Source organism: Mobula birostris, chromosome 24, assembly GCF_030028105.1.
Source record: "Mobula birostris isolate sMobBir1 chromosome 24, sMobBir1.hap1, whole genome shotgun sequence".
Classification (NCBI taxonomy): domain Eukaryota; kingdom Metazoa; phylum Chordata; class Chondrichthyes; order Myliobatiformes; family Myliobatidae; genus Mobula; species Mobula birostris.
Window position 1 is genome coordinate 20,910,595 of NC_092393.1, and position 23,635 is coordinate 20,934,229.

Below are 23,635 nucleotides of genomic sequence, written 5' to 3' on the forward strand. Positions count from 1 at the left end.
GCAGCCGGATGAAATAGCATTCTTCCACGGCCAAGGTGCAAAGCGCAATACCAAAATCATATACAGCACAAGGCTCATATAGCACATATATGATAACAGTCACACAAAAAATATATAATATGGCCTAAGTCACTGAGTCCATGGATGTTGTCGGCAGCAGTCTTCAGATGAACACAATCCAGCTCGTCTCTTCCACCAAGTGAACACTGGGGTGCAGCTGGTTCGGCCTTATCTCTCCTGGGAAGTTGCAGCATGTGACACCGGGGCATGAGGCCTAGTCCACCATAAAACTGAGACCATGCGGCTCCCCGCCATTGGTCCTGCCGATAAACCAGTGAACTGGGCTTGCAGCATTCCACATTACCAATGCCCAACAGGGTCTTGCAATTACAAGAAAAGCAACTAAGACAATCACTCACTGTTGAACTGCAACCCATCTTTGTGTACCGACTTTGATCTTTCTCCAGAGCAGCACAATCTGCACCAAGTCCAGCTCCTCCGCCAACAAGCAACTCGCTGATGAGGTAGACCTACAGTACCTGAAGTTCTTAATGAAGCAATGTCTTACAATCATAAAAAAGATGTTTGGGGAGAAAAAAACAATACACCTTTGTTTGACCACCTTTGGTAGAGGTCGCTGTGTTCAAGGGTGCTGTCATCTTACCGCAAGGGGATGTTAGGGCTGCAGTTAGGACAGGAAACTTTTCTCCATGTCAGAGATAAATAAAACTTCATTGTATTTTTATTGTAAGTGGTAAGAAATTTTGATGGGATCCAATGGATGCCTTTTCATTCAGAGAATGGTGAGTATCTGAAGAGTATTACCTGAGAAGGTGGTGGTGCAAGCAGAGTTGTTGACAGCATTAGCTGTCTTGAGGAGCACTTGAATCACCTAGGTGTGGTGGTCTGTAAGAAGCTTGAAGATGGGATTAATACAGATGAGTGCCCACTGGCCAACATGCTTTAATACTCTATGACTCCAAGACACTTAACCTCTGGTTAACACTTGAAAATGGATGTCAAAAGTTATACTGTCAAAGATTTTAAATGAGAATACCTGAAAAGTATTACCTGAGAGAGTTGTGAAAGCTGAGTGGCTGACAGCATTAGCAGTTTATTTTGTTGAAAAGGAAGCTGGTAGTCTGAAGCACTGTTGTATATATTCTCTCTCATTATACTAAAGCAAATTTTGGTGTTAAGGCTTACGATTTTGATATGTTAGGCCTCTCTCTGTGTTTGTAAAGTCTATTTCCTGTGATCTAACTGTTTTGCACAAAATTGCTATTGAATAGTACTAGTGTTATTATTACAGAGCTGTTGTAGTTGATACAGTCATCTTGCACAGGAACTGACCGCCAGTAGTTTATAGTAAAGGCCTTTACTGGATATCCAAAATCATGTGCACACATACGTCAATAAAATAATAGAATCACAGTTGGATCTTATAATAGACAAGGACCAGGAGAGATGTGAAACTAGGAAGGAGATATTAGAATTAGAGAATACAGTATCAGGATCAAGAAAAACGTAACAATATTGTTGCTTGCAAGTTGGACTAATTTGCACCAAATTACATGTGTGAACTGCACACACAAATCAAACTTTGCCTGTTCCTTTGCATCCTTTTCCAGCAGAAATATTGGACTGGCCATGTCCTGTCATGATTCACTTAAGTGCACATTTCATTTAACTATCACATTTTTCGTATGTGATGGTGTTGCCAGTAACTCAGTAACAGAAATTGGATAAATGTATGGAATCATGTATTTAATAAAATAGGAGTATGTCCTGCTGAAATTAGTGAATTAGAGAATAAGAAGTAGAGGAAGTGTTTGGATAGTATGACAGAAGTTTAAAAAAAATTGAGTATGAAAAGAGAAATGAAAAGCACAGATTTTTAACATCCCTAAAGCGTCTTTAACATCACTTTGCAACAGTCCACTGTCCCTGCAGGTTTGAAGGCAGCCACCAACATTCTAGTGCCAGAGAGCGATAGAAACTGGCCTAAATGATGACTGCCCAGTGGCACTGACCATAACAATCATGAAGTGCTTTGAGCGACATGTAATGGATTGTATAGAACCCCACATTCCAGCTACTGTACACTGGACACTTTCCAGTTTGCCTACTTTGATCCAGTCCATTCATGATGCCATAGACTCAGTCTTCCACACTATCCTGTCCCACCTAGAAAACAGTGCTTCGTAGCCAGGATATTGTGCATTGACTTCAGCTCAGCTTTTAACACAATCATACCTCTGAGGTTGGTGGGTAAACTGTCCTTGTTGGGACTCAACATCCCAACCTGGATCTTGGACTTCAGATGGAAAGACCCCAGTCTGTCCATGTTGTCAGCAACATTTCAAACTCCCATCACATTGAGCACTGGTACCACCCAGGGCTGTGTGCTCAGTCCACTGCTGACTCATGACTGCACTGCTAGATCCAGCTCAAACAGCGTCATCAAGTTCACTGATCATACAACAGTGAGCAACAATAATGAGTCGACATACAGAGAAGAGGTGCAGTAGCTCGACAAATGATCATGGAGTCGTAGAGAAGTACAGCACAGAAACAGTCCCTTTGGCTCATCTAGTCCACGCTGAAACCATTTAGATTGTCTACTTGCATTGACCTGCACCAGGACCATAGCCCTCCATACCCCTACAATCCACATACCTATCCAAATTTAAACGTTGAAATTGAGCTCGCAATGATGTGAAATGATGTGAGAACAACAACCTGAGTCTCAAGGTGGAAGAGGCAATAGAGATGATTGTGGACTTTAGGAAGGTGCAGGCTGACCACTCTCCATTTCACATTAATGACTTTGCTGTGGAGAGAGTAAAGAGCACAAAGGTTCTTGGTATGCACATAATGGATGATCTAACCTGGACACACATCATTAGTCAAGAAAGCATGGCAAAGCTTATACTTTCTGAGGAGACTGAGGTGTGCAAGGTTTCCCACCTGCATTTTAACAGCTTTCTACATGATCACCATTGAGAGTGTCCTGTCTGACTGCATCATCTTGTGCTATAGAAGCTGCAAGGCACTGGACTGCAAGAAGGTGGTAAAAATTGCCGAGAGGATCACTAGATGACAATAAACTTGAACCTGAACTTTTCCAGGAATAATAATAACAAGAATATATTATGATGTGTTCTATGGACATATGAAATGGAAATTTAAGAAAAGGTAGCATTTAATGGAGAGAACATTAGAACTTTTGAATGACTGATCTTGGTTTCTATTAAAGCAGCTTCAGAGATAGATACTTGACTGGAAATTGAAGTAGAGTATTAGTACAGCAGGAGAAACAGTATGATACTGGAGGAACTCAGCCGGTCAGGCAGCAGCTGTGGACGGAAATGGACAGTTGAAGTTTCGGACTGAGATCCTTCTGACAAGCCACCCCTGATGAAGGCTGTGCTGCAAAGTTCCTCCAGGCACCTTTGTGTGTTGCACAAGATTTCTAACATCTTTAGTTTCTTGTGTCTTCATTACTACAGCAGGTTTAAAAATATGATAACTTGTAGAACTAAAAGATGGTATGCACTGGGCATTCTTTAGTAAGTTTGGATGGAGGATTCAGAGGCAACAGCCAATAGTCCATATATATACAAAAAGTTTTTAGACTGAGAGATAGTACCAGAACACTGGTACTGTCTGATGTTGTAACTATTTGCAAAAAAAAAGGAGAAAAACAAACATGCAGCTGTAGATATCTGTGATAGGAACATTTTTAGGATGAGTACTAAAAAAAAGTGCTCCAGGTAGTATGATAATGGAAGCGTCAGCTGGATGACAGAATCATGCCTAACCAAGCTAAAATAAATCTTTGGAGAGGTAATGACATGAATGGGCAATGTTATTGTCATATTCAATGCCTTCCAAAGAGACTTTGACAAGGTCGGTGCCTTTTATGGTATTTGGAGTAAGAGGAGTATATTTGAAGTGTATGGGGTTGAATTATAGATGGGCAGTATTTTCTACTGGTGTCATTAGGAAACAAGTACAAGATAACTGAATTTGAGGATGCAATAGGACACATAAGAAAAGGCAGCACAATACAAGATGATGATAGAAAACTAGCAGAGTGGGTAGTTAAATGACAAGTTAAGTGACACACTTGTGTTAGTTGGAAAATGGACAGATGTTAACTCAAAATGTGAGAACCTAGGCAGACTGCATTTCGGAGCAAACCCGTCTCTGAATGGCAAACGTTCAAATAAGCGCTAGAGAAAATACAAAAAGTTTAATACAGAAATGAAAGATTACAGATATCAGGAAAGATATGAGTGGTTTAGGGTTTTATCTTTAGAATATTTGGGGATGATTGGAAGTTATGAATAGCTTAAATGCTTCTATATGGAAATTAAATGAATATATGAGAGAAAAAGAGAAAAAGATAAAAGGATTGTTGGATAGTTGAGATAAGGAACTCTCGCTATTCAGTTTGTCTTGTCATTCTGAAGATGAGATTACCTGTCTGTCCTTTTCAAGAACTATATCATTAATTGTATAATAGCTAATTAATTTCAGGTAAATTACATCTAGCTAATATTAGTGGAATAAGCTAACTTCATTGTGCCTGCCTGCATGTTTAATTCTCCTTAATTATTTTTTTCCTAGTTTGGCTGATCTCAATGAGTTTATTAAAATAACAGAAGGAGGTTTATGTCAGAAGGTTGAAGAAGGTGACTTCAGTGGTTTGGTTGGTGTAATGGGTCACCTGATGGCTGTAAAAGACAGACAGGTTTCGACAGATGCAATGTTTGAGCCTATAAAACAAACAATAGAACTTTTGAAGGCCTATGAACAGGAATTACCCGATGAAGTCCACAAGCAACTGGAGGTCAGTGGATTATTGATGTACTATCCCTCTAATTATTTCAACTTTCACAAGGACCATAAGGCTTCAACTTATAAAAATTCTATAATTTTCAATTTCCTATATTCCACAAAATAATCCTACCATATTTCCAAATTCGTTCCTACTTTTAGATTTTTCAATCAAAATCGTTTTCCCATTGCTATAATTTTAAACTGCAAAAGCCACTTACCTCTTGCATGTTCTAAATATCTTTTGCTAATGTTCCAGTTGCAGTAGCTTATATCTACAGTATGCTGTACAGCATTCAAGTGCTTTTTTATGACATTACTTGAAGCTGTTCATGTGCTTTGAATGGATTCCTATGAATAAGAGTCATCCTTGCATCCCTCCTTCCATGTAAACTCACAACTCCTAACGTCACCCCCAATGAACTTCTGATCGTCTGTGCACCCATGGCATCTGCCATTCTTTCACTTCCTCACACCCCAATCTATTCCATCCCATTCATCTTCAGAACTTGATGCTGATTGCTATCTTGTCAACATGCCTAATCTTTCCAGTTGACCCTCGCTATCAATCCTTTTAGGCTCTCCCTTTCTGGCCCAATCCCAAACACAGATCACAGGCCTTTGAAATGGTACAAGACTATAAGACAGAGGAGCAGAATTAAGCTATTCAGCCCATTGAGTCTTCTCCGCCATTCCATTACAGCTGATTTATAATCTCCATGAATCCCATTCTCTTGTCGTCTCCCCGTAACCTTTGATGCCCTGACTAATCAAGACCCCATCAATTTTTGCTTTAAATATTCTCAATGACTTGGCCTCCACAGCTATCTGTGCCAATTAATTCCACAGCTGCCATACTCTCTGATTAAAGACATTCCTCCTCAGCTCTGTTCTAAATGGACATTCTTCTATTCTGCTGCTGTTCCCTCTGGTTCTTGACTTGCCCATTATAACAAACATCCTCTCCACGTCCACTCTTTCTAGGCCTTTCAATATTCGTTAAGTTTCAAGCAGATAGCTTGTCATTCTTCTAAACTCCAGCAAGTACAGGCCTAGAGCCATCAAACTTTCCTCACGAGTTAACCTTTTCATCCTCTGGAATCTCCTCCAATGCCAACAGATCTTTCCTTAGATAATCGACCCAAAACTGCTCACAATACTCGAAGTATGGTCTTACCAATGCCTTATGAAGCCTCAGCACCATATGCTTACTTCTATATTTTACTCATCTTGAAATGAATGCTTACCTTACCATGAACTCAACCTTCAAGTTAATCTTAGGAAATCCTACATAGGGACTCCGACGTCCCTTTGTACTTCTGATTTTTGTGTTTTCTCTGTGTAGAAAATAGAAAAAGATAATAACTATATTCCTTCTACGGAAGTGCATCACCATACACTTTCCTACACTATATTCCATCTGCCACTTTGCCCATTCTCCCAATCTGTCTAAGTCCTTTTGCAGACTCCCTGCTTCCTCAATGCTATGTGCTCCTCCACTTTTCTTTGTATTATCTGCTATTTGGCCATAGAGCCATCAACTTCGTCATCCAAATCATTGACATATGATATGAAAAGGAGCAGTTCCAATACGAAACCCTGTGAAACACAGCTCGCAGCCAACCAGAAAAGGCCCATTTGATTCCCACTCCTTGCGCTCTGCCAGTCAGCCAATCTCTCTCCATAATATTATCTTTCCTGTAATACCATTGCTTTATTAAGCAGCCTCATGTGTGGCACTTTGTCAAAGGCCTTGTGAAAATTCAACTAAACAACGGTCACTGTCTCTCCTTTGTCTATCCTGCCAATTATTTCATTATTTCATCAAATAATTATTTCATCAAATAATTCCAACAGCTTCCAACAGCTTTGTGAGGCAAGACTTCGGCTTATTTTACCATGTGTCACCAAGTACCCTGAAACCTCATCTTTAATAATGGACCCCAACATTTTCCAACCTTCCCTTCTTAAACAGTGGAGTAACATTTGCAATTTTCCAGTTCTCTAGAACCATTCTAGAATCTATTGATTCTTGAACGATCTTTACTTATGCTTCCAAAATCTCCTCAGCTACCTCTTTCAGAACCCTGGGGTGTAGTCCACCTTGTCCAAGTGACTTAAGTATCTTCAGATCTTTCAGCTTGCGGAGTACTTTATAGTAATAGCAACTACACCTGATCCTTTCTTTCACTACACTCACATTTGCCCCGTGATGCCCTTGAATTTCTGGTGTCTTCCACAGTGAAGGCTGATGCAAAATAATTATACTATTCATCTGACAATTTTTTGTCCCCCATTAGTACCCCTCCAGCATCATATTCCAGCAGTCCAGTATCCACTCTCGCCTCTCTTTTACTCTTGATGTATCTGAAAAAAATGGTATCCTCTTACATATTATTGGCTATATTATTTACCATATTTCATCTTTCTGTCTTTATGGCTTTTTTAGTTGCCTTCTGTTGGTTTTTAAAAGCTTCCCAATCCTCTAGCTTCCCATTAATTTTATAAACTCTCTCTTTTGCTTTTATGATGTCTTTTACTGCCCTTGTCAGCCATGGTTGACAAGGAAAACTACTTCTTTGGGATGAATCTATCCTGCGCCTTCTGAATTGCTTCCAGAAACACCAGACATTGCTACTCTGCCATCATCCCTGCTAGTGTCCCCTTCCAATCAATTTTTGCCAGCTCCTATTTCATGCCTCTGTAATATCCTTTCCTGTACTGTAATACTGAGATATCTGACTTAATATTCTCTATTTTTAACTGCAGGGTGAATTCTATCATATTGTGATCACTTACCTTAAGCTCCCTAATCAAATCTGGTTCATTACACAATTCCCAAACCAGAACTGCTTTTCCCCTAGTGCTCAACCACAATTGCTTTAAAAAGCCATCTCGTAAGTATTCTACAAATTCCCTCTCTCGGGATCCAGCACCAACCTAATTTTTCTAATCTACCTGCATATTGATATCCCCCAATGACTATTGTAATATTGCCATTTTTACATGGTTTTTCTATCTCCCATTGTAATTTGTACCCCATATCCTAGTTACTGTTCAGAGGCCTGTATATAACTCCCATCAGGGTCTTTTTGCCCTTGTAGTTTCCTAACCAGGATTCTACATCATCTGATCCAAAGTCTTATTTTCCTAAGGATTTTATTTCATTGTTTTTTTTAACAAAGCCACCAACCTCCTCTGCCTATCTGCCTGTCCTTTCAATACAATGTGTATCCTTGGATGTTAAGCTCTTAACTATGATCTTTCACCCATGACACAGTGATGCTCACAATGTTAAACCTGCCAATTTCTAACTGCGCTGCTTATTCCGTGTACTGCATGCATTTAAATATAACACTTTCAGACCTGTGTTCATCACCCTTTTTGGTTTTATCCCATTGCACTTCAATTCATCCCTCTGACCACAATTCTGACTTGTCATCTTTCTGTCCTTCCTCAGTCTCACTACACACTGCATTTATTTGTATACCAGCTGCCCCATTCTCAGCTCTATCACTCCATTTCCATTTCCATTTCTCATGCCCCTGCCTATTAGTTTAAACCCTCCCAAACTGCTTTAGCAAACCTGCCCATAAGGATATTGGTTCTCCTTGGGCACAAGTGTAACCAGTCCTTTTTGTACAGATTATATCTTCTCTAGATGAGATCTCAGTGATCCAGCAATCCAAAACCTTGCCCTCTGCTGCATTTTGTCAACTACTCATTTACCTGTACTATTCCTGTCTTGTCTAGTATATGGTACTGGGAGTATTCCAAAGATTACTACCTTGGAGGTCCTGCTCTTCAGCCTCTTCCCTAAATCCCCATACTCATTGCTCAGGACTACATATGTCATTGGTGTCAGTGTGCATCAAGACCTTTGGCTGCTCATCCTCCCTCTTGAATCTCCTGCAGCGACTCTGTGACATCCTGGACCCTAGCACCAGGGAGGCAACATACTATTGTGGCATCTCTTTCACAGCCACAGAATCTACTTTCCTATCACTGTCTGATTTTACCCTTCCCTGCTGAGCCTCAGAGTGCCACAGAGCCACTGGCTTGGCTGCTGCTGTTGCTGCTGCTTGAAACAAAATTTCCTGCACCCACCCCCACCCCCACCAGTATTCAAAAAGGTGTTCATTTTGCTGAGGGCATTGGGCATAAGGGAACCCTGCACTGACTGGTTAGTCCCCTTGCTTCTCCTGGTGATCACCCACCTACTATCTGTAACATGCACTCTGGGTGTGACCACGTTAGTAAAAGTCTCATCAATGCGGTTTTCAGCCTCCCAGATGATCCTGGGTGCATCCAGCTCCAGCTCCAGTTCCTTGATCATGTAGGTCAGGAGCTGAAGTTGGATGAACTTACTGCAGATGTAGTCATTAGGAAGACCCTGAAATCCCACGTCTCAGAGGAAAAGCATTTCCACTGCCTTAACTGTCATATGCCTACACTTGGTATACCTGTAACTTCTCAAGCTTAAGTTTTAGCCCGTGTCTGTTCAAAGCCTTGCCACTCTAACACTATGCACTCCAATAATGGTTGCTCCACTTACACCTCACTTACTTTTATTGGCCCTTGCCGTGTGCCCAAGAGATCATTAGACCATAAGACCATATGATATAGGAGCAGAATTAGGCCATTCAACTCATCGAGTCTGCTTTGCAATTCCATCATGGCTGATCCCGGATCCCACTCACCTCCCTCCCCAGTACACTTACCTTCTTGCCATATCCTTTGATGCCCTGACCGATCCAGAAGCTATGAATTTCTGCCTTAGATAAACTCACGGACTTGGCCTCCATCACAATCTGTGGCAGAGTATTTCCCAGATTCACTGCTCTCTGGCTAAAACGTTCCTCCAAAACTCTGTTCTAAAAGGTTGCCCCTCAATTTTGAGGTTGTGCCCTCTAGTTCTGGATACCTCCACCATAGGAAACATCCTCTCCACATCTACCCTATCTAGTCCCTTCAACCTTTGGTAGCTTTCAATGAGGTTTCCTCCCCACCCCCCACCCCCATCCACTCCCCTCTACTAAATTCCAATGAGTACAGGCCCAAACCTGCCAAACCTTTTCATTCCAAGAATCATCATCATGATTGCAGCCTGCTGGAAAGTTTTGAAAGACCCTGAGCTCTTTTTTATCCTTGTGTTGCCTCAGCCATGTTTGCTGCCTGCCTTCGTTTCACCTTCCATCTGACCAATCCTTCAATTAAATGCAAAAATGTGTAAATTAAATTTGCCGTAAAGGGTCCCAGGACTGAAATGGTCAGTCCTGGCAATGTCAGTCAGGTGCACTCTGTTTTGGTCACGTGTTCACGTAACTGCTTTGGGACTTGAATCTATAAACTTCTGACCAGAGCAAGAGCTGAGCCTATTCCCAGAAGTAATTATTCACTTTTTTTGAAAATTGAATCAAATATTTACATCATCAAAGACCCCCCACTATCCAGGCCAAGCTCTCTTCTCACTGCTGCCATTGGAGCCTTAGGACCCACGCCAACAGGCTCAGAAACAATTCACCTTCAACCATCAGGCTCCCGAACCATCATGGATAATTTCAGTTATCTCAACTCTGAACTGGTTCTAATTCCAATGGACTCACTTTCAATAACTCTACAACTCATGTTCTCGTATTATTTAATTACTATGTTAATTCTTCAAATATGCAGTTTGTCCTTTGCTCATTGTTTGACAGTATTTGTATGCAGTTTTCATTGATTCTATTGTATTTCTCTGCCCTACTATGAATACCTGCAAGAAAATGAATCTCCAAGTACATACTTTGATAATAAATTTACTTTTAAGTTTGAACTTTACTTCATTGAATATGTTCAGATCCCTGGAGTCATCCCTGAGTCTTGATCTTCTGAGTAAGAGGCAGGAGACCTGTCTTTAATATTTTCACTTACTTAGTGTCAGAAGATCATGCAAGAAGTTTAAGGAGTTTGCTGGTAACATACCTCACTATACCACAGACCTATTAGCTAGCTAAGTATTTAGAAAGGTCACTGTCACTTTGACCCTTCTAAGTACTTAGCTACTCAATAGGCCTGTGAAGTGAAGGTCACTTGGATGGCAAGGAAATACACTGGGAGCAATGCTCATGAAAAGTAGCAGAAGAGTGACAAAAGTTGTATCTTTATAAGAGGGTGCTTTCACATTGCTTACCTTGCTTCCAGAACTATTATTGAAATATAGTAGATTGTGTAACATGGATTGAAGTGAAGTATACAGTATATGTTGGTGCTTGTTTGTACAGGAGCTACCAGAGAAGTGGAGCAATACTAAGAAACTAGCAGTGACAACAAAGCAACATGTGGCTCCCCTTCAGGCCAATGAAGTCACAATTATTCGCAAGAAATGTGCCAGTTTTGATGTGGAACAACACAAGTTCCGAGAGCAATTTCGCAAAAATGCACCATTCAGGTGAGGGGTGACTGCACCTTGTGTGTCAGCTACAAGCCAGTTTATAGCTAATGTATGGGTAGTATTCCAGTTTTTTGGCTCCAGTTTGTCTGGGACTATCACCATTTTGCTTTCAGGTGGGCCTCATGAATGTTTGGAAAGCACATGCATAGAGTTGTGCACCCATATTTTTGAAATTTATGCTGGATTTGGTACTACACTGGATATTTTGATATAAGAGGTATTAGGATTGCAGTGTTCAGATTGTTCAAGGGTCACGTTGAGTACCAGATTTCACATCCTGCTTGAATTGTATTTCAACTGTTTCAAATTCCAGTAGATGTAAGATTGTTTTCTTGATGTAAATTTTACTCTACTACAGTGATAGATTAGTTGATGGACTGAATGCAGTTTTGATACTAAGTTGAAATTGCTTCATATTCATGCGGAATGGGCACTGTTAATGTATTCCAGTCTAGCCTAATACAAGATATTAAGAGCTGGTGGAAAGGAATAAGATAAAGGTTCCAATCAGAATTGCAACAGTTTGATACAGAGGATGAAAAATTCACATATCTTCTGTAAAGCAACCATCGTTATAGATCCTTTCAGTAATTTTGTTTTCCTTAAAGAGCCACTCGAGTTGTGTACTGCAATATAGCATAATGAAAAGTGTGCCTGCCTCAATTTCAAGCTTTGTAACAGTTTGATATGCTTTGATGCTTTGATCACCTCTTTACAGAAATATTTGTGTGAATGGATTGCTTATTGCTATGACTATGATTATGATAGTAATATTAACGTTGGACAACATCAATTCAATTGTATTTTATCCATCCCTTGATGTTCATTTACATTGAGGTCACTCATATTGTAAATATGGAGAGTTGCTGAACAGCTGTCCCATCTAATTTTGTCAGTTTCCATTGTCTGCTAATCCTAATTATTGGTACTATGCCACTAGATTTTTGAAGATGGGTACCACTTTGCCAATGCTTAAAACTTGTAAATGTAACTTGTACATATCCTGTGATGTGATTTAGCAAGACACTCAGTTGTACAATTTCTGCTATATTAGAGAATGAATCCGCATGGTATTGCCTGAGGCACTGAATTTACACTCATTAATATTAATCCCAAACTAGCTGACCTCATGCAATCCTCTTCACAAGTATAGGTAGATAGATATACTTTATTGATCCCGAGGGAAATTGGGTTTCGTTACAACCGCATCAACCAAGAATAGATCATAAATATAGCAATACAAAAACCACAAACAATCAAACAACAAAATGCAAACTATGCCAGATGGAAAATAAGTCCAGGACCAGTCTATTGGCTCAGGGTGTCTGACCCTCCACGGGAGGAGCCGCAAGTTCAATGGCCACAGGCAGGAACGACCTCTCGTGCCGCCCAGTGTTGTATCTCGGTGGAATATGGCTGGAGTCCAACAGTAAAAAGTTCAATATCCGGTCTACAAACACACTCCTTGATCATAATATGACCCAGATTGCACCATCTTTTGTTAACTAGAACAGTATTCAGGGAGTGGTGTCTAAATTCACAAAACTGTCCTGTAGACTTGTCAAAGAGCATTCTGCTTTGAATATATTCACAGAATCATAACCTCAGGCAACCTTACAGGTTTCTCATCACAAGCCACATTGCCTACAGCTGCCAGGATAGACCATCAAAAAATGGCTGCGTAGTGCACAAGGTTGGAGAAGATAGCCCTTGAAGCTCTCAACAGTGATTTCAGGGCTCTCTGGACATTAGGCCAAAGAGAGGCTTGGAAAAGCAAACATCTGGACTGATGCATGGTTTTGTTCTGAAACGTTGATAATTCCTTTCCTTCCACCGATGCTACTTGACATATTGAATTCTTCCAGCAGATTGCTTGTTGCTCCAGATTCCAGCATCTGCAGTCTTTTGTGTTTCCAGAAGCTAGGAAACTTCCTTTTACTTAATGCCTTCCCTCAGCTGAAGAATTGATGCTCCTCCACATTGAACAACACTTAGAAGAAGCACTTAAAGTTAGAAGGACACAGAACATATCCTGGCTAGGGACTAAGCTGGCTGTGTTCTGAAGATCCAGACTAGATCATGATAGACTGTAAATGAACCAGCAAGAGATATATAAACCTAGTTGATTTGTACTAACTCGGGCCACCCCAATCTGTCAGTGGAAATGCATCTGTCATGATAATATTGGCAGAATGGTAAGACTCTTGGCAGTGTGGAGGATCAGAGGGATCTTGGAGTCCGAGTCCATAGGATGTGCAAAGCAGCTGCGCAGGTTGACTCTGTGGTTAAGAAGGCGTACGGTGTATTGGCCTTCATTAATCGTGGAATTGAGTTTAAGAGCTGAGAGGTAATGTTGCAGCTATATACGACCCTAGTCAGACCCCAGTTGGAGTACTGTGCTCAGTTCTGGTCGCCTCACTACAGGAAGGATGTGGAAGCCATAGAGAGTGTGCAGAGGAGATTTACAAGGATGTTGCCTGGATTGGGGAGCATGCCTTATGAGAATAGGTTGAGTTAACTTGACCTTTTCTCCTTGGAGTGATGGAGGATGAGAGATGACCTGATAGAGGTGTATAAGATGATGAGAGGCATTGATCATGTGGATAGTCAGAGGCTTTTTCCCAGGGCTGAAATAGTTGCCACAAGAGGACACAGGTTTAAGGTGCTGGGGAGTAGGTATGGAGGAGATGTCAGGGGTAAGTTTTTTACTCAGAGTGGTGAGTGCGTGGAATGGGCTGCCGGCAACAGTGGTGAAGGCAGATAAGATAGGGTTTTTTAAGAGACTTTTAGATAGGTACATGGAGCTTAGTAAAATAGAGGGCTATAGGTAAGCCTAGTAATTTCTAAGGTAGGAACATGTTTGGCACAACTCTGTGGGCCGAAGGGCCTGTATTGTGCTGTAGGTTTTCTATGTTTCTATGAAATGACCACTCCAGGGTACCTGTGGAAACAAGTTAAATCTTTACAAAAAGGGTACCCTTAATTAAACTCTGTGTCACTACAATTGAGCTAAATGAGACAAACCCAGAAGAGATCGGCTAGCTTAATACTGGGCGTCTATTAATAAATCATCCATGTGAGCCATTAGCAGCAGACTGTAATTCCGTGGCTTGGCTTAAAGCTCACTGTGCAATTACTGTCAATCCAGGAGATCAGCCTTATTTCAGTAGGAATGCAGAGGACATCCTGAGAGCAGCACTGGATAGACCTAAAAATGAACTGGCAACCTACTGAAGCTGCACTCCTGGACGCGGTGTATGTTGTGTAACTAGAACACATGTGGTGGACAGAGCCAAGTATTCTCACAACCAGTGGATCAGATCAAAGTTTTGTATTCCTCCCAAATCATGAATAGGACACTAACATCTAACTGAAGAAGAAGACTTCAAGAGCATTTCAATTCGTTATGGTGGTGCAGTATTGAAGCATACCTACATGACCATGTTTATTTGAAACTGCTGAGTAGAAGTTTCATCTGTGTTTTTTTTTTCCCTGAGATCCCAATCACAGAAACCAGTTTCATCCAATTTGATTTTAGGAAAAGGCTGAGAGTACTGGGAATAACAAAGGCTGGGGTACGCCTGCAATTCCAAAATCCTCTGTTCCAGAACGAGCTGCGCTTCTGGCCCAGCTGTTTCAATTCATTTGTAACACTGGCACACACTCGACAATTGCAGAAAGTTGTCCCTCAGTGAGCTGTCTTCAAAAACTGGACAAATCCAATTCAGCTGCTCCATATACTCTCAATTATCAGCATAGTTGTAGAAGGTATCTTCAGCACTATTCTCAAGTGACACCTATTTGCCAGTCAGATAGTTATTGATACAAAGTTTGGGATTTCTTAGGACCGGTTGCCTTATCATAACCTTGGTCTGAATATCAACCAAAAATCTGAATTCCAGAGATGGGTGATAATGATTTTCATTGACATCAAAGCAATACTTCACAATGTGGCATCAAGAAGCATGGGTGAAACTGAAGTCAGTTGCTGTTGAGGGGCCGACCACTCCTATGTATAGAGACATTTCAGGAAGATGGTTTATGTTTGTTGAAGGTCAGCCATTCCTGCTTCAGGATCCTTTTGCAGTCGTTCCCCGGTAAGTATATTAGGCCCCTCCATGAACATCCTGCATTGACTGGAACAAAGCAGAGATGAGGCAGGGTATGGTGTGTTGTGATAAGTAAATCAGCTTAAAATATCCAACACAGTCCATCATCTACAAGGCACAATTCAGGAAAATGAGAATCACTGTATGCAACTTTGACAACTTTCAGGAAGCCAGAAGCAATCATAACAAAACAACCAACTTGATTGATATCCTATACATCACACAAAGCATTTCTTCCATCATTGTGTACCACATATAAAATATACTGTGGTTTCTCAGCCAAGCTATATGACACCTCCCAAACCGGCAAGTTTTACCATCAGGAAAACAAGGCTTCAGGCATATGGAGACACCACACTTGCAGTGTTCCCTCCAAGTCACATAGCATCCTGATGTGAATCTAATTCCTGGAGCTTCCATCCCAACACCTGAAGAACCTTCACAAGAAGGAATACAACAGTTAAAAAAGGTGGATCACTGTCAGCTTCTGGAGGGCAATGAGAGATGGGCAATAAAGTAAGGCTTTGCCAGCAATGCCCATGTCCTGAAAAATTATTGCATACAGTATAACCTCCATCTTTGTCATCACTGGAGATTCTCGCTTAGTGATTATATGAAGATACAGTAGTTATTGTATCATGCTGTGATTGCTATGATGTATCCATATTTTATTCAGTGGCCTAAGTGACTTTTCTTGAGCCTGTAATTATTAAATATGCAAAATGAAGAAAAGAAGTGTATATTCTCTAATATAGTGATTCATTGTCTTTTCTTTTCATTAGGTTTGATAGTGTACAAGCCTACCAAATACTGGATGTTGTCCACTCTCAGATCAGCCAGATGGAAACAACAATGGGCACCATTAATGAGTCTGCCAGTTTATTTGAGGTCAACGTACCAGACTATAAGCAATTAAAACAATGTAGAAAAGAAGTACATCTTTTGAAACAACTGTGGGATATGATTTTTATGGTACATTCAAGCATCGATGATTGGAAGACGACAAAGTGGAGAGAAATCAATGTTGAAAACATGGATCTAGAATGTAAAAAGTTTGCTAAAGATATCCGTGCCTTAGATAAAGAAGTGCGGGCATGGGACGCTTTCACTGGATTGGACAACACAGTAAAGAATATTTTAACTTCATTACGGGCTGTAGCTGAACTTCAGAATCCAGCTATTCGTGATAGACATTGGTATCAACTAATGCAAGCTACAAATGTAACATTTACAATGGATGATAGCACAACTCTAGCTGACCTCTTGAAACTGAATCTGCACAACTTTGAAGAAGAGGTTTGTGGAATTGTTGACAAGGCTGTAAAAGAAATGGGCATGGAAAAGGTATTGAAGGAGTTGAATGCCACCTGGAGCACTATGGAATTTCAGTATGAACATCACTCACGCACTTCTGTCCCATTGCTCAAATCAGATGAGGAGCTTATTGAGACCCTGGAGGACAACCAGGTCCAGCTGCAGAACTTAATGACATCCAAGTATATTGCTTTCTTTTTGGAAGAGGTATCCTGCTGGCAGAAGAAGCTGTCTATCGCCGACTCTGTAATATCAGTTTGGTTTGAGGTGCAACGAACGTGGTCACATCTTGAAAGCATCTTCATTGGGTCTGAAGATATTCGCTCTCAGTTGCCTGAGGTATAATAAACATTTACTTTGTAGTTTTAAGTGTGATGAAATTATAGCATTTAAATTTATAATTATAACTCAGAAGTCATATGTCAGTTTTTGAGCTAACGTAAAAGTGAAAAATAGTGGAGAAAATAAGGGGCAACACACACACAAAAGGCTGGAGAAACTCAGCTGGTTAGGCAAAATTCATGGTTGGAAGGGAACAGTCGATGTTTTGGTCTAAGACATCTTGAACCAAAGCTCGACTGTCCATTTTCCCCTGACGTATGCCACTTGACTTGCTGAATTCCTCCAGCACTTTGTGTGTACGTTGCTGCAGATTTCCAGCATCTGCAGAATCTTTTGTGTCTCTGGAGAAAATAAAAGCATTTGGATGGTCAGATGCACAAAGCACAAACATCTGAGACAAAAAGTAATTGGGAAGATCATGAAATATTGGGCTTTGTCTCAATGGGGCTGAAATACAAAGAAATGTAAGTGATTTTTTAAATGGATGGAGTGTGGTCAAAGCTTATTGAAGTCATGCATTCAGTTTTGCCTGTAGGTCTTCAAGTGGAACATATTGGTCCTGGGCATGGTACAACTAGGGTTCACCGGAATGTTTCTGAGGGCTAAATTATGAAGATAGTTTGCATACAACTGGGTTGCATTTCTTGTGTTGACAATCTAATGAGGGGATAAAATGTTCAGTAGTTTAGTTCAGAAGGATGCAGAAGTTATTTCTTCTGATTTAATTGCTGCCTTTAGGGTAGCAGTGAAGGTATTCCTTTACTTAGTGTGTTTAGGGCTCCCTTCACTGTGTCAGGAGCATTCTCTCAGTTTTCACTACCGTCACGCAAGTCCTCAGTGGAGACTCAGGAATGCAGTCCCTCTCAGATTTAGGAGGATTCTTCATTGCTATTTCTGTAACAATTTTGTTTTGCCAGTCCGGGCTGTTAGCCCTGAGCTGAACCCCCGAACCAGGAGGATCAGAGGACCACTCTTAGTCTGTCCTCTACCCTTTGACTTATTTGGCATGGGTGACCCTACCAAGAGCTAAAGTATAAAGCCCTGGCTCCAGCTGGCATAGCTCTCTGGGTCACTGAGGCACGCAACCCTCCAAACCACGACAAAGTTATGGTTCTCTTGGAGGATTTCTTCTAAGGTCAGGGAGAAGTCTAGATCAAAGGATCTAATTCTACACTAGTGCTAGGGTACTAGTGAAACTAAAAAGCACTTTTTCGTACTTCGTATTTGGAATTCTAGACTTTGTCACCTTTGTCACAAGATTATGGATGCTGGATCTGTTGAAATGTTCAAGATTGAAGAGATCAGATATTTACTAGTTAAAACTATAAAAGAACATATATTGATTAAAGGTGTTTATATATTTATCAAGCAAGATCAAGCTCTTTCTATCTTCAATTCATTTCCTTTTCATCTTTTTCTAAATATTTAGAGGCCACTTTAAAAGTATAACACTTCTCATTTTTAGAAGTTGTTCTGTTCATATTTTATGATAAAATAGGTCATAAAAATGTGTTAGAAAATTATGGTTGTGCTGTGTGTCATGTAGGATTCCAAACGCTTTGATGGCATTGATAAAGACTTTAAAGAACTGGCATGGGATGCTGAGAGAACTCCAAATGTAGTGGAAGCCACTAACAAACCAGGATTGTGTGAAAAGCTTGAAGACATCCAAGTGAGGTAAGTTAAAACTTTTCTCATTCGATTGAATGAACTAAATGAAATATTGAGTGCTGCAATAAAAAAGAAGTGGAGTAAAACAATCTATCAGTGAAGTCATGACCTTTGTCTTCCTTTGAAAGTTCTTGGGGGTTCAAAGCTTAGTCTGGCTATATTCTGTCTTCAGCTGCTGTGCTCCCTGAGGTTGTAAAGCACAATAAAACCCACTCCTAAAGTTAAACTACTGAACAATGGAGTTGGAAGGGCATCGTTAAGAATAGTAAGAAAGTAAGTAATATGATAAGCTTCTGTTTGTCTTTTATTAAGGTCACGGGCCTTGGAGACTTGTTGAAATGCTGTCTGAACATCTGGGCAATTTAAAATATGTAAATCTGGGGAATGATATTTGTGTCAGTAATGGTGACCACAGAAGTATTAAATTATTGTAAGGACAATAATGATTCACAAATGCTCTTTAGGAATGGAAATCTGCTGTCCTGAAACAGTTTAGCAATGTGTTAAATTGCTTTGTAAGCCATTCAATTATAATAACTGCTAGGGCTGGGCAATGAAAATATTGACCTTTGCCAAATCATCCACTTCCCATAAAAGACTAAAGCTAGCAAAACTTGTTCAGCGAGCATGATGCGGGTCTTCTGGAACTTGATTGCTTTTGCATATACAGATGGGACATGAGTGAAAACAATGAGTTGCCTTAGGCCTAAATGCCCTGGTATTTAAATGGTAGTTGCTCATGGAAAGAAGATGGGACCTTAAGATATATGTAAATAACTTATCCAAAATAGCAGAGACAACATGAGACATGTTCTAAAGGCTGCAGCCTTTCTGAGGAATTAAAAAATTTTGTAAACTAGGCTAATGTTGTTTTGCACTAGGCAAGACCCACAAGACTCTGAAAACCTCAAGATGTATACTCACCAGTCTGGAAGTCTATTTATCTTATTTAATTTGTGTGTTGGCAGCTGGCCAGGGTGATGTTTTCAAAACATAAAAAAAGTCAATCACATTTTTTGCTCAATGTAGTAAGACTCCAATAATCCTGTCTACTGTTTGAAAGTTCCAGTGCTTCAGCATCTGGCTCATCTGGTTCTGTTACCCATACTCCTTTTTACCATCGGGCCCTGTTTGCACCATTTCCTGTAAATTCACCTGAAAACTTTTTGTGCTGGTTTGTAAAATCAAAGCAGTGAATTAAAAATTGTGGTACTAGAAATCCAGAAAATCTTGCCGGCTGGAAACCACCAGAGTCCTGTGGATGCTAGGTTATCGGAGTTTTATGAGAAATTGCATTCAGTAAATCTTAAGTGTGATGTAAATGGGTGCTTTGTTCTTATTTTCTTCCTGCATAGACTGGCTCTCTGTGAAAAAGCTCTGGCTGAATATCTTGACACCAAAAGACTGGCCTTCCCCAGGTTCTATTTTATTTCCTCTGCTGATTTGTTGGATATTCTATCCAATGGGACCAACCCTCATCAGGTGAGCATCTCAGTCTGCTAGCTAGAAGGTTACAAAATGCTAGGGTTATTGATTTTGCACAAATAACTCAAATTCTTCTGCACACTGTGTAAACTTGTACAAATCCAGGTAAAGTGTGAATCTAGGATTATAATCAGGTGTCGGGTAAAATGTGAATTTAGAATTATAATCAGATGTATTTTTGACAATATTTTCTTCTTATTGATGTAGGACTTACCTTAATCACTCAGTAGCACCATATTGCTGAACAGTTGTGATAAGTTTTTGAAGGTCTGTAATACTGAGATATTGACCTTCAGACATTAATTTAACATATACTACCTAGGCTTGTGACACATGGGCCAAGTGGTTAAGGCGTTCGTGGCCAAGTGGTTAAGGCATTCGTCTAGTCACCTCAAGGTCGCTAGTTCGAGCTTCAGCTGTGGCAGCGTGTTTGTGCCCTTGAGCAAGGCACTTAATCACACATTGCTCTAGTCTGTGTGAGGAGAGGCGCCCCACACAGACTTCCAACCTGCGCCTTGTAAGGCATGAAAATGCCCGACGCAGGCCTCTCATGGTCTGAGTTGACGTTCCCTCCCCTTGTGACACAAACAAATGCTGGAATTTGGACCAAAACAAGAATAAACTACTGAAAGAATTCAGTGGATTAAGCAATATCTGTGGAGGGAAATGGATAGTTGACAGTTTGCATCTCAAAATGATATTGTCCATATTGGTCAGTGTTCCTCCTTTAACAGAGAGTCATAAAACACTATTGCACAGCAACAAGCTCTTCGGACCATGACCATGCCAATCTGTTATTCTGCCTAGTTCCATTAATGTGTACCTAGATCATTGCCCTTCAAACCTCTCCCATCCATGCACTTATTCAAGCTTCTCTTAAATGTTGCAGTTGAACCTGCAGTGCCATTTCTTCTGGCAGCATAGTCCACGCACCCCTCTCTTTGTGTGATGAAGTTTTCCCTCAGGTTCTCCTTAAATATTTCACCTGTCACCCTTTACCTATGACCTCTAGTTCTAGTTTCACCCAACCTCAATGGAAAAATGTGTTTACATAAAGCTTATGTATACCCATCATAATTTTGTATACTTCAACCAAGTCTCCCGACATTCTTCTCCACTCCGGGGAATTCAAATTTTCCTCACTAAAGTCTTATATAGCTTCAACATAACATCCCAAATCCTATACTCAGTGCTCGAATTTATTAAAGCCAGTATGCTCAAAGCTCTCTTTACAATTTTATCTACAGTACTTGTGACACCACTTTCAAGGAATTATGGATCTATATTCCCTGATCCCTCTGTTCTAGAGCACTCTTCAGTGTCCTTCCAATCACTGTGCAAGTCCCAACCTGGTACATTCTCCCAGAGTGCAACACCTCACACTCCTCTGTATTAAATTCCATTTGCCATTTTTCTGCCCATTTTTCGAGTTGGTTCAGTTCCTGCAGCAAACTTTGATAGTCTTCCGTACTGTCTACTGTGCCCCCCAGTCTAGGTGTCATCTGCAAATCTGCTGATCTAGTTTACCACGTTATCATCCAGATTGTTGATACAGATGACAAACAACAATGGACCCAGCACTGATCCCCGGGCACATCACTAGTCACAGGCCTGCAGTCAAAGAGACAATCAGCTACTGCCAAATGCTGCTGCTAGATGCAGATCTTGCATGTGTAGTCATCAGGGACAATGGGGATCTCCGTGTCTTCCCACAAGAGGAGCATTCCACTGTCTTGACTGTCATTCCCACTCTTAATGTGCAATAAGAAGGAAAGAAATAAACAAACTCTAGAAGCTTATCTTATTGTATCCCTCAGGCTTGGCCAGCCCATGGTTGTCTAGGGGAAAACAACTTCTGGCCCCACCAAACTTGAGAAATTTTGTTTGTGTGGATGCTGTGTGATGTGTTGCCCAGTTACAGATCTGCACCGCAAAATATCAGACAGTACATCATATGCAATTAAATGATTGAACTTTTAAATCCTAATCTGAATAAAGGGTTAGTAAAGAAAATAAAAAGTAAAAGCGCCCATTTTAAGGAAAAGCTCTATTGTGCATCATTGGAGCTCACTGTTTGTTCATTTGTTCCCATCGACCTCCAAGCCTAGTCAGCCTTCGGACTCTCGCTCCTCTGTCCACTCCATTTGCTGGTCTTCCGACTCTTCATTTACGTCTTCCTCCTTCTTCTCTTGCCAACAAAAAACCACGTAAACCTAACTCCCAGACACTCAAGAAAGAACAATATTTCTCCCATTGGAAAACATACATTCCAAAGTTCTGTTATCTCTGGCCATAACCCAAACATTGCTGCTACAGAGAAACCATTTCCTTAACAGTAGAACATTACATAAAAGCCATTACATTAGCTTTAGCAGTGAAACCTTACAGCGTGTTACACTCTTCCCCCCACTGAATTCACTCATATCCTCATGACATTGAGATAATTTGCCAATCCTTCCTGCAAAACACAAAGTCCAATCCAGGTGTAAAAAACAGTGATATATCTCCCCAAAACAGTTGGGGTCACACTCTGCCACAATCTCCTCTACCAACCTGCAGGCACTGGGGGAGTCTCTTCCTCAATCAATAGGGAGTTAGCAAAAGGCAGCATGTACCACAGAACCCAAGGAACGAGTGCAGAGTGCTCACAGTCTGGGGTCTTGGCCAGGTGGTAACCACCTCTATCTTTTCTGTCAACTTTCCTCCTTTTTCCTATGGTTTCTCCCGGGCTTGTCTCACAGGGACACTGGACATTACCGTCAGCGGGAACAGGTGCGCCAGGGACATCCCCCTTGAGGTCTTCCAGAGCGTCCAGTAAGAGGGTCTCACCCTCAAGCATTCTGGGAAAGTTGGGGGTCCCCACCACTCTCGCTAATTCCCTGGGCCGTACCACCCATTGGCTTCGACTGGGTGAACCACACTGTCCTTCGTCTAAATTCGATATCCGGCCCAATGTAGCCACACAGTTCCTCAAAAGCAGCTCGAAACACCAGGTGCACAGACAATGTCCTCAGAAAACTCTCCTCAGCTTTCTCCTTGCAGGCCCCTATGAGCCTCCTCAGAAACGATAGAGCTCTGTCTTTGAAGCCTCCACGCCCAGCTACGGGAAACTCAACTTGTGACTCAGCCCGCTTGGCTACCTTCTCCTCCTCCCTGACAGTATGGACAGGCCATGGCCCCGCCTCACCTGGGGTACCGATAGATGCTGGCAGTCCCACTGCCATTACGTCAGCGCTAGTCTGAACTAAAACAAGGCCTGAGCCTGCCGATTCAAACTTTCAACCAATCTCTGTCCCTTTACATCATCAGAGCATTGCCACTCATCTAACAACTGAGAAATCTGCTTCACCCCAGCAGCATCCATACCAGTACAGATTTAAACACACAGCCCACTGGTTCAAAGCTCAGGGCAATCACGCAACATCCAACAGAATCA

General features: G+C 41.1%; 1 protein-coding gene across 1 annotated transcript in view; it reads left to right on the plus strand.

The window, feature by feature from the left end:
- The window catches only part of dnah9 (dynein, axonemal, heavy chain 9), a 586,329-nt gene that overhangs the window by 62,300 nt on the left and 500,394 nt on the right, over window positions 1–23,635 (plus strand). Inside the window, exons 18-22 of the mRNA XM_072242702.1 lie at window positions 4,636–4,858; window positions 11,109–11,275; window positions 16,170–17,040; window positions 18,590–18,720; window positions 20,070–20,196. Coding sequence (XP_072098803.1) covers window positions 4,636–4,858; window positions 11,109–11,275; window positions 16,170–17,040; window positions 18,590–18,720; window positions 20,070–20,196 — 1,519 coding nt within the window. The remainder of the gene's footprint in view (window positions 1–4,635; window positions 4,859–11,108; window positions 11,276–16,169; window positions 17,041–18,589; window positions 18,721–20,069; window positions 20,197–23,635) is intronic.